The 12852-nt window shown below is 37.7% G+C and overlaps 1 protein-coding gene across 1 annotated transcript in view; it reads left to right on the plus strand.

Annotated features, from left to right (window-relative positions):
- Positions 1-386: 386 nt before the first annotated feature.
- LOC110833425 (uncharacterized) overlaps positions 387-12852 on the plus strand; it is an 85370-nt gene continuing 72904 nt past the window's right edge. The window contains exon 1 of the mRNA XM_022071455.2: positions 387-582. Coding sequence (XP_021927147.2) covers positions 531-582 — 52 coding nt within the window. The 5' untranslated portion in view covers positions 387-530. The remainder of the gene's footprint in view (positions 583-12852) is intronic.

A 12852-nucleotide genomic window follows, 5' to 3' on the forward strand; every position in this document is an offset into this window, starting at 1 on the left:
TGACCCTTTGGATCCAGTGTAAAACGGGGAATTTATTAACTAGCTGAACGTACTGTTAGCTTCCGTTATCGGTCTCCGTTGCATGGAGTTGGTTATTCATATATACTTTCCATCTTGAAAGTCTTTGGGAATAATATTTTAAGGCTACGAAGTCTTCACGGACTTAAGTTTGGATTGTAACGGTTTGGAGAGGAAGCGATTTGAATGTAATCGTTCCGAAGGAAGCAATGAAACGGCGGCTTTGTCCATGAACAGGTAGACCGCGACGTGATGTAATTCGGTTTCATACTTTTTTTTGTTGTAGTATGGAAGTGGCGTGATTGTTTAACCGCTTTGCCGCAGCGTGGCGCTGTGTGGAGACAGAACCTCCTACCTCAAAGAGTCAACCAACTCTGAAGCTTGTTTTAGTTCCCTCGTGTTCTCCCGGCAGGTGTGACCGAGCATTTGAACGCGCAGAGAATTTTGTGAAGTGTTTCTTTCGTAAGACCACATGGTCACATTGTGCTGTGTTAACGAGGTACTGCTGTAGTATGAAGAACGACTCCATCTTCCACGTCATCGTATCTGCTGTTGTTTTCACAGGTACGGTGTAGTAAAACACGCATTCTTGGAATAGTAATGCCATTTTGTAAGGAAACACCGCGAACATATTACCAAGTGACCTTGGTTGTGATGTTGCAAGCCCTGACTTGTGTGTTTGTGTCATCTGCATCTCACAGTGTTGAGCTTAGTCCTTCGCGAATACGTCGAGCGTTTTTAAGTAACTGTACAATTTCATGGAAGCGAATTCTGAAGCTCTAACTATCCCACAAACTGTTTTTAAACAAGGAGAATTTTTTGAAGATAGGACTTGTTTTGGCGTGTTTGTTGCCAGTGCAAGCTCCTTATCTGAACTAGTGTTTTAAAACAAACTATGAATTTATCAAGGCGAAAATCGAAACGTTGCGTTGTTACTCCTGTTTACCAGTGAAATTATCAAAGCGTTTAAAGTCACATTATGTTAATTTCCTATTTCAGAATAAACAATATAGTCACGCTATGAAAAACTGTGAAAAAATATACAAGGTTAAATAATTTTAACGTGAGGAAGGGACATACTTCGAAATGCGCACACTCGAAGTAAGTTTTGTGTTTCGTTTCTGTATATTTCTTCATTCTTGTAGGGTTTGAGGTTTTCACGGCGGTGGTTATGAAAGTTTTTGTCTTCTGGGCTGTTGCGGCGTGTAGTATGATAGACGTTTCTACCACACTACACGGCTCTACAACCCAGAAGACAGCCATTTTTTTTTCATTCTTGTTAATCACGATTATTTGTGCGAGGCTATTGAAATGACTTGACTTGTTCCTGTTCACAGACGAACGTATTTGCGTGCAACTTAATGTTTAGGCGTACTGTTTGTTCACTCACTTGTCTTGTCCGTTTGAAGGTCGAAGTTTCGTGTAAGTAATACCGGTATTATTTAAAAATTAAGTTCCTACTACAAAGAAAACAAGATGTGCTTCCATTGTTGAGACTCGAGGTTTTCACGGCGACACGTATGCAGATGACAGCCTTGTGGAATATTGCGCTGTGTAGTCTCGTAGAACAGACCGACGTTTTAGATTTGCGTATTGCTTCCATCGTCAGGAATCGCCCTGATGATGGCGGCAGTAAGCAAATGCTAGACGCTCATCCTAGATATAATAATTGTTCGTTGTAGAAACAATCGAAACCTGTAAATCGACTGTGTGTGGGTAAAATGCCAAGTTGTTTAATGATAAAACCACTGTTTATTTAAGGATTAATCCTGGAATAATTATGTTGGTTTATAATAAACTGTAGACCTGTAATACGATGTTTACCAGCTAGTACTTGGATTAGTAAATAAAAAAACGTAATTTAAGTGACAGATTAGGGGACTGCTGTTTATGTCATCAAGTTGTTATATCGACCGTAATCAAATGTTAATTTATTTAATGCTACAGAATTTCAAGTTCGTTGATTTGTTTACTTCGTTTCAACCAAGAGAATCCTACTTTAGTAACGCGCGAATATACAATTAGTTATATCGGACAGAGAAGTGAATTTTGCTGGTTTTGACACGAGATCACTTATCGTGTGTAGTGTAATTACGTAATGGAGGATTTAACGTGTAGAGAGAAAGCCTTCTCGTTTAGACTGGAATGTTCAAGATTTCATTTCGTTCCGTAATAGACAAATAGGTATTTTTGGATTTGTTACGTTGGTTATTAGTGTGTTTACTTAACTTCTATGATCAGTTCTCCAGTATTTAGGTAGGTCTGGTTAAGTACGTGTATTTCAAAATTTACTTCATCAAACAATTTCACGTGACGAGTAACGGGCCCTTGACGGACAAGTCCCACGGCCTTCCGGAAAAGCAATGGTCCGCGTTAACACGGCTTCATGGCGTTCCGCTGTGCGGCCATGCACACCTGCAATGTTTGCTCGGTTTCTCCAGTTCGGAGATATTTTACTAACCTCTCATCGTACTCGGTGTTCTGAAACATTGAGATCCCCAATATTTATAATTCCTGCTTTCATTTCCTTTCCTGGTCAGCGGCTTTGATGACGATGTCTGGTGGAAGGGAGGCAGATACTTTAGAATAGGCCACGACATTTCTGTTTCAAAATCATAATAATTCATGAGATGATATTGTTGCGTCATGTGATGATTATAATTGTTTATTTTAACCGTCTAATCACAATAAAATATTACTTCTAGACGGACCTCCTCCACTCTTCATATATGGCCGATTATAAAAAACCACTACAAAACATTTCACCCACGCAAGATCACGCTATACGCGACATACATTTACGAAACAACATTGAATGTGATAACAAAGTACAATTGATCTAGAAGAGGATAACTTTCCGATATTTAATGGACATCTGACGAAGGATTGCATTTAGAATATTACATTTAAATTTATATCGATTATACACCTGAAGATGGTTTATTGAAAACCGAAACATGTCGTGAAAAAGATGATGCTCTAATTGTAAATCGAACATTTCGATAGAAAGAGCATCATTTTAATATATTTAAATATTTTAAATATTAAATGTTAATTATAGTAATAATATTTTAATATTTTAATATTTAATAAAATATTTTATTGTGATTATACGGTTACAATAAACAATTATAATAATTCATAATTGAATATAATCTTTCTGTTTTCCATAATAGATTATCTTTGAAAGAAGCACATAATTTATGATTTATTCATGTTTGCACGCAACATAAAGTTGTTAATGATGAGATAAACTGTAATAAATTATATATATTTTTTTTAATCGAGTGCTACTTCGCGAGTGACAGAATTACGAAATGAGATAACTTCAAACTGATATTTTATATTTTAATATTTTAATATTTTCCGTCAAATCACAATTTTAATAAGATAATAAAATATAAAATATTTAAAATATCATTTCACGTTCCGCATCGAATGATCGATTTACCTAATTCACAATATGACGCAAATATACTACCTTTCAAACTGATGGTTTTTATTTGAAGTTTAATCCCGTTATCGTTTAGAATTGTCACGTAACTTATTCATAAACAATTCACCTCGAAGTAGGATTATGATTATGTTTACTGCTGATTTCCAAATCTGAAATAACAGAAAAATGAAATAAAGTCTTGTCTTATCAGCATCAGAGGGATTAGGAAATGTGTTTGTTTGATAAAACTGTTTTTGCGGCGAGGGAATGCTAATTTTAACGACACTAATGCTTTTTGCCTTGTACTGACATGAGTGCAAATCAGTGTTAAAATTATTTCTTCTGAGACGCTGATGCGAGTTGCATTTGCGCATGCGTACCATGGAAGATTTTTCTTTTAAGAAGCTCTATGCGTTCTTTACTAATACTTAACGCAATCTGATTTTTATATTATTTAAATAAATGTAAGATAGTGTAATTGCGTCATATTTTGAATATTATAACAATTATTTATTTTAATCCGTCTAATCACAATATTTAAAATTTCTTATAATTAAGATAATAAAATATCATTGATGTTCCATATCGATTGATCGATTTGCATTTCGGAACATTTACACAACATGTTTCGGTTTTTATAAAACCATCATCAGGTGTAAAATATATCTAAGAAATTAAAACTCAATTATGATTTCTGTAGTTTTTTGGTGATGTTTCATTACGTTTGTTTTTCCATTTTTGGGCGAAGGTGTTGTTTTTCTTAAATGTTATTAGATGTACATATCGACCTGTAAGTAAATGATTGAAAGAAACACTAAAGAATTTGAAAGAATTTATAAAAGAATTTAGAGAATATTAAATGCAAAATATATAAATTATAGTTAGAAAGTATCAATAAAATAGAAATAGAAATAAAAATAAAACATACCAAAGATGTAGGAGAGTTTTAAGTTCTTAGATATATTTTACACCTGATGATGGTTTTATAAAAACCGAAACATGTTGTGTAAATGTTCCGAAATGTAAATCGATCAATCGATATGGAACATAAATGATATTTTATTATCTTAATTATAAGAAATTTTAAATATTGTGATTAGACGGATTGAAATAAATAATTGTTAAATAAATGTGTTAAATTGTTTTGGGTCTTACGAGATGTTTGTGTTTACTATTTCTTCGTATTTCTCCGTCATTCTTGACGGTTAAATTTTGTTTTTGTATTTGTATTCTATTATCTTGTTTAACTCAGGCAATATTCAGTAAATTAGACGTAATGATCTACGCCAATCATTTGATCGTGTCGCTGCATAATTAATCTGAACATGTGCGTGTCTGAGGACGAAGGCCTCTCAGTGCGCTAGTGGTTTCCATATGTATCAGCTGACTCCTAACATGTTTCACTGTTTGACTAATAATCGTATTGATGCAGAAGTTCTCAATTCAAAACAAACTATAAAACCTAATGGAGTTAATGATGAGATTGTAATTTACTTTGTAGCAGAAGATTTCCGTCTGTGAAGTTTTATTACGTGTTTATTACAGGTAAAATATAATAATTAAGGCACTATACGAGGTGCGATCGGAAAGTTTCAGAACTGCGCGTATAAAAACCCGTACACTTATCTCAGGTATTAAATTTATCCATCACCCTCGAATTAGTTCCCCTGGGAGTGAAAACAACGAACAGAAAGATTTCCAGGGATGCTTCGAGGCTTGGCAGCGGCGCTGGGATCGTTGTGTTCACTCCCAGGGGAACTACTTCGAGGGTGATGGATGAATTTAATACCTGAGATAAGTGTACGGGTTTTTATACGCGCAGTCTGGAAACCTTTCGATCGCACCTCATATACAATGCCAAGAATTTTGTAGTGTCTCCCAGTCTTCGGCAAAAAATGGAATGAACAGATTTTGAATATGTCATTTTTAATCTTAGACATTTTGTGTAAATTCCACGTTTTATCTGAAATTCTAGAAGTAGATGAAGTGTTAATAGGAGAAGCCTAACCCTGTCTAACGCCCTCTAACACAACATAATCTGCGGTGGACTGAACAAGGGCAGACATGTTTAAACTTGTTAAAATTCTTTCTAACACATTGCCAGCATCATAACTGGCGTTGTGATGAATATCTGCTCAAACATTCAAACCGGAAACGTTATTTACGTAGCGTTAAAAGGATTAAGACTTTACTATACGTTGCGTTGAAACACATTTGAATTCTCGTACGACAAGAAATTCACGGAAAGCGGCCAGTTGGAAAACGTAGGAGTATCTAGATGGGAGATGGATGGACCTGGCTTGGGAACGTGTCCAGTCACAGACTTAATTGTACGGGACAGAAAGATAACGCTAGGTACAAACGTCCTTTAACGATCCCCGAAGTCATTAGGGTGTGAATACATAATGACGTGTTTCTGAAAGTTGGCGTTCTGTTTGCTGATGTCTGATGATGTTTTCTACTGTTTCATTAGTCAATGAGTTTAATTACGGGGCTCTTAAAACAGTTATTAATTTGTACAATGTAATTGAATAAAAATTTACTTGGATATTATCCATCGTCTAATAAATATAAAACGTAAAAACGACGTTTCGGAGATGGGACTCTATCTCCGTCTTCAGGTTCCTACTCAGTTGGGCCCACTAGATAGAGCTAATCCCTATCTCCGGACCATATAAAACGTAAAACGACGTTTCGGAGATGGGACTCTATCTCCGTCTTCAGGTTCCTACTCAGTTGGGCCCACTAGATAGAGCTAATCCCTATCTCCGGACCATATAAAACGTAAAACGACGTTTCGGAGATGGGACTCTATCTCCGTCTTTAGGTTCCTACTCAGTTGGGCCCACTAGATAGAGCTAATCCCTATCTCCGGACCATATAAAACGTAAAACGACGTTTTTACGTTTTATATTTATTAGACGATGGATAATATCCAAGAAAATTTTTATTCAATTGACTCTTCACCGTCGTCAAGAAGTTTTAGATTTGTTGTACAATGTAATTTATAAAATACAACAAACATTGGTTAAATTCAGTGGAATAAATTTGATTTTTTAACCTCGGCTCGGAGTCCGATTATTCTAAGAAGTTGTGGTTCTATGCTTTCCTCTCAGGCAAATGCAGCGATTGCAGTGTAAAGTAGGCCGCGACCGCTTCCTTTGTATTCTTTATAATTTATTGGTCATTAATCGTCCTATAATCCGATTCTATGTAGTATAAGCTACGGGAATCATCGTTTAACAAAGCACAAATAGATAAATAAATAAATAAACTTATAGCCAGCGGTGGGTACGAATATGGTTGTCTTTATGGTTGTTGAGCCGTGTAGTCTGACAGTTTAGATGTTTTTTTGCCTTTATCATCATGGCACCCTGATGATGGAGACAGCAAGACCTCTGAAACAGAAAGTGAATCTGTTATTTAGATCTATGACCGAGAGGATGGCGATGATCTGGATTGTCACGCCGTGTGGTCTCGTAAGCAGACGCAGACATTTCGGAGGAACATACTGTCTCTATCTTCAGAGGTGAATTCCTTAGTGTTTGAGCATAATATGGCAGCGGGAGAACGAGACATTAAAACTCGTCTAATATAATGGATATAGGAACGTTTGCAGTTGCATGGTAATGAGAGGATAACATTCGATAAGGGATTAGGGATGAAGCTATCGTGGCCTATTTCACGTGGACGGTCCGAGAAAGTCAGGAAAACTCTTAGAACAGCCTGCATCCGCGCCGAGATTCGAACATGCGACCTCCCTAATGTGAAGGAAGAATGCTTATGACTGTAGGCATATGTGGTTTCAAGCTTGGACTCATCTCAACTTAATGCTTTTCGAAATAAATTTAAAGCGAAAGATCTTGTTAAATGATGGAACATCGCGGGTGAGTGGTTTGGACTCTCGCTTTGCATTAGGGAGGTCCTGGGTTTAAATATCGGTTCGGACACCGACTATACCGGAGGAGATATTTGTGGTATTTCTTAGTCTACCCAGGTAAGTGCCCAATCATTACCTTGAATTAGGCCAAGGCCTTTTCATTCCGTGAACTTTTCAATCCATTATTCATTAATCATTCGACGCTGTGCTGTGTAATTGACACAGTCGTTAATAAACCATAAGTGAATATATAAAGAGGTCTGAATAAAATATTTTCGTAATGGAGTTGGGGCTCCGTTTCGAAAGTTGAGAGTTGTAATGGTTTTTCAGATACGTCATTAAATAACCTGATTAACCGATAATCTGTTATGTGCACTGCCTTTATATTTCTTAACCGACGTGACCATAAGCCACACAGAAATTTGTGATGGAAAAGTTTGAAGGTTATTCATACGCTGAAACCCAGGAACAAACATATAATTTACGTGCAATAAATGAGGTTACTGATTTCGTCTGATGAGGACGCGGGTATGTTGCTCTGTATATTTTTTTTTATTTGTAGTGTTCTGTCTGAAGAGGACAGGTCCATATGAACAGGATCCTTCCATCCTCTTCTCGGACTGGGACCTGTTCATATACGTTCTTGGCAGATGATTCAGAAGTGGTTTGCCATTGCCTTCTTCTGTGTGTGAATGGGATGCCACGGAGAAACCGGGGAAGCCCCCGGAGGAAAACTCCGTGTTGCCTAGACCACGGCCTTGCCCAACACAAGTTATAAATTTGAGCACCACCGGGAATTGAACCCGGAACCCCAGGTTTACAAGGCTAGTGTTCTGACCGCTAGACCACCGTGTAATTTGACATGAAATTTATCTTCTTTCTTTAAAAGGAGAACCCAGATTGAAGGTTTTTGAGAACAATGTTCTCAGGAAAATATTTGACCGTAAGAACGACGAAGTGGCTGGATAGTGGAGAAACTTACATAATCTGTACTCTTTGCCAGATATTATTAAGGGGATTAGGAAAAAAGAGGTTGAGATTGGCGGGTCATGTAGCGCGCGTGGGGGCGGACGAGAAAAGTGTTCAGAATTTTGGTTGAATATCGCGAGGGATAGAGTCCACTCAAACGACATAGTCATAGAGCAGTGGTATTAAACCTGGGGTACGCGAAGACATCTTTGGGGGTACGTGAAATTTAAAAAAAAAATATTATTTTATGATAAACACTGAATAATCAGGGCCACATTTAATACATTATTTAGGATGTAATTTATTTAATTTATTTTAGATGTAGATTATATACTATGTATAACTTGAATTGTACACCAACAACTTTGGGGGTACAGAGTTGAAGAGGAATTATATCTGGGGGTACGCGAAGACATCTTAGGGGGTACGTGAAATTTAAAAAAAAAAATATTATTTTATGATAAACACTGAATAATCAGTAATGTAATTTATTTAATTTATTTTAGATGTAGATTATATACTATGTATAACTTGAATTATACACCAATAACTTTGGGGGTACAAAGTTGGAAGACAAATTATATCTGGGGGTACGCGAACAAAAAAAGGTTGAATACCACTGTCATTGAGGGAATGACCGTGTTAAAATGAATTTCAGGGAAATAAGCTTGTGGATGTGGATTGAACCCACGTGTCTCAGGAAGGGAACTGATAACGGGCTCATGTGAACACGGTAATGATCCATCGGGTTCTCTAAAATGTTCTTTTCTCTGATGAGAAATGGACCGATAAGTTTGTTCCAAAGCCATTACCCGAGCAGTTCGTCAGTTGTCTGATAAACAGAGAGTCGGTGGGACTGGGCGGTGTGCACTGATGCCGATAAACACATGTGGGAATATCTGAATTGTGAAGCCAGAAATTACACACAGAATTTCTCCTCATCGTGAAAAGCGTAGGGACTGACATCTGCTTCTAATGTTTCGTGCGTTATGCTTACTTTCATTAATAGAATATTAGTATAAATGAAGATGAGATTTACAAACGGGTTTACTTCTGAAAACTTGAAAGGAATAAACCACTTAGAAGACCTAGAATTTGATCGGAAGCTAATTAAGCAGATGTTAAATGTTATGAGAGGGCGTGGATTGGATTCATCTGGCTCAAGATAAGGGTTGGTGGAGGGATTCTGTAAACACGGTAATGATCTTTGGGTTCTGTGAAAGTGGGGAATTTCTTGACTAGCTGAGAGTACTACTGTTGGCTTCTGAAAATGGGCTCTACTCCATGGAGTTAATTAGCTAGTTCTCCAGCAATCACAGTCTCTGTTTCTCTGTCTCACACACACAAAATACTCAATGTAGCCCATATGTGGAATCACTCACATAATTTGAAGTTTCCGTACGTATATCGATTAATTTACTTTCTCGATTATGCTTTTGAGCATGGTGAGTGTCTGTTTGTCCTTGTCTTAATGCATTCCACGTCCTCTTTTTTAAAAAAATCGAAATAATAACTGTATTCACATATAAAAGTGAAATCAGTACCGAAGTCATCTGTGGCAACGTGCTATTTTAATTAGGGATACAGATTTGTTGCATAATCCTATCCTCACATAGGTTTTAATTCTTCTCCCGTAATGACGTGTTTGACCAACATAGAAAACGCAGGTATACCTCGGAGATATTGCGGGTTCGTTTCGAGACCACCGCAATAAAGCGATTTTTTTGGTTTCCCAGTGCAAATAAAAGTTACGTTTACACTATACTGTGGTCTGTTAAGTATGCAATAGCATTATGTCTAAAAAAAACAATGCGAGAATTACCAAAATGTGACACAGAGACACGAAGTGAGCACATGCTGTTGGAAAAATGGCGCCGATAGACTTGCTCGACGCAGGGTTGCCACACAAACCTTCAATTTGTAAAATAAAACGCAATATCTGCGAAGCGCAATAAAGCGAGGTATGTAATGAACACCGGAAGTCATTTTAGGTGTTAACTAGTTTTGTGGTTGGAATATTTATGACTTCATCTAGAGGGTGGGTGATGATGATGATGGAAGTCTTCTGGGTTGTAGCGTCCTGTAGTCTGGAGGAAGTTTACCGACGTTTCGGACAGGGCTGAGGAGTCGGAGTCGGTAAAAATGTACCGACTCCGAAATCGATATAAAATCTTAAGAATAATTTCTATACCGTGTGAGCCGCTGGCGGCCTAACGCTTAGGGAGATTCAACGACGCGTAGAGCCACGTGGTGTGGGAATAATGCTTTGAAACTTTGGCTCCGGTACCTTAAGAATACAAAATTTCTACAAATAAACCGATTTCTGCAACAACCATTAGACGTATATTTAAATATGGGCTATAAGTCTAAAAAGTAGGCTGATGATTCACGTGGTGGTGATGAAATCTGTCATGGTGCAACTTAACATTTTAGTAGGTTTATCCTTATTAATATATATCGAGCTTTTATGAAGGAGTCGCAGTCTACAGCCCTGGACACGCCAATATAAGTATCGGGGGTTTTCCTAGTAGAAACCTTTAAAATGTTCAAGATATTTCGAAAATCATTTTTTTTCAAACGCATTTTTCTTGCCAGATAATCTTACTGGACTTGACTGAAAATATGTGTGTGACCATTTTCGTATTGGCTACAAGAGGCAGTTTATCAGCACTCTATCAACTACCACCGCTCGCTGTTATTGGCCGTAACGCTGAGATGAAATAATTGGAATTCTTGTGGAGAATCTCGTGAAAGTGGGAGACTGGACACGTTTTAGAGGGGAATGTTACATTTTGTTTGTATCGACGTCATAGTTCGGTGACCTAAATCGTACTTACTTTCTCTCGTGTTGTGGCGTTGTTTATGGGTATCGGAAGCCCCAAGCTTGACTACAATGGATTGCCTTAGAAACACAGACCCAGGTTCTGCAGAGAAAGAATACATTTCCATGATAAAAGACGTTTGGGAATATCTTTATTTTAGTGAAGTCGTCCGAGAGAGAGAGAGAGAGACAGAGAAAATACGTTTCTTTGTTTGTGACATTTCTTCCATTAAAGAAAGTTTCTGAATAAAGCAATGGACACTGTTTGCAGTTCACATTTTACTTATCTTCGTAATTCAGCTACTTAATATCCTGAATTGTCAGTCGATTATCACCATAGTGATGCTGGTAGTAAGGCAAGAATACGTGCATCTTTTAACGGATTTAAAAATTCCAGGCAATTAGCACGCACGATGTAGGGTTTAATGTTTTCACGGTGGCGAGTCCGAATATGGCTATTTTCTGTGTTATTGACTTATCACCCTGATGACGGAAGCAGCAAGGACCTGTGAAACGTTGATAAATATCTACCAGACGGCGTTACAGCCCAGAAGACATTCATTAGTCGTGAGAACCTCAAATTGTAATTAGAAGGGACAAGTTAAACTTTCGACTGGAAGATTTCAGGCGTTGTATGCATTTTTCTTCTGCGGATAATTACGGGATGGTAAGAACGTGGACCATTGACTTGACTTAATTCAAATAAGTAAGAAAACAGACAAACAGACAACAGCTCTGTTTTTTTTCGATATGCTTCCTATCTAGATAACCAGCTTATCTTCAGGAGTGTGCACTATGCTGCTGTCAGTTTTGTTTATCTGTACCTAGAGTAGATAATCGAATATGATTTTCTCGGATACTGCAGAATATCTCTAAACATACCAATTTTTTTAGTGTAATAAAATATAAAAACATCACACATTCCTATACATGATAATTAAGCCTTTTATTACATTTTGCGTTTTGTGGACGTCGTTCTTTTGCTTTGTGACGTCACATTTCGGAGCATTTCAAATTTTCGCCGCGGCGAAAACCTCAAATTTGGTGTTTCATTTAGAAGGACTAAATAAAAAGAATTTTTCATAATTCTTCATTGCGTCCGTTTACTGGGAAGATGCTTGCGGTGATACAAAGGAATGACGAAAATGACTGTGTTATGGGTTGATCAGTCATTACCTCGATGATGGAGGCAGCGCTGCTTAACTTCTAGCAGTCTTCAAGGTACTACAACCCAGAAGACAGCCATGTTCAGACCCGCCGCCCCGAGAACGTGGCATCCCGAAAGAGATGAGACACAGCGAAACCGTGGCACTGGCCAGTAGAGATCTAGGAGACCACAAAAGTTGAGATCATGAAATCGGATCCTCGACGATATGACTCAGGACCTTCCGAATAAGAGGAAGTTACGTATCGTCCTCGGTGTAGCGACTTTAAGTCTTCTGGTGTTCTTCACCTGGCACAAAGTAGGAATGGCTGTGCGCCAATGAGTCACGGATTGATACTCGGCCAAGTAATTTATGGGGTGCCACTGTACTACAGGAAATAACTTGTGCGCCACTTCGTTAATAACAGAATATATCTGACGGCGTTGATGGTTTTTTGTTTGTCTGTCATCAGTCTTTCGACTGGTTTGATGCCCTCCATTTTCGCATATCTTGCGCCAGTCTCTTCATTTCCACATATTTCTTACAGCCCACATTCTCAAAAATCTGCGTCATATTCCAATCT

The sequence above is a fragment of the Zootermopsis nevadensis genome, unplaced genomic scaffold, assembly GCF_977971745.1.
Source record: "Zootermopsis nevadensis isolate Lab colony 2312 unplaced genomic scaffold, Znev_1.0 Znev_ptg000025l, whole genome shotgun sequence".
Taxonomy (NCBI): domain Eukaryota; kingdom Metazoa; phylum Arthropoda; class Insecta; order Blattodea; family Termopsidae; genus Zootermopsis; species Zootermopsis nevadensis.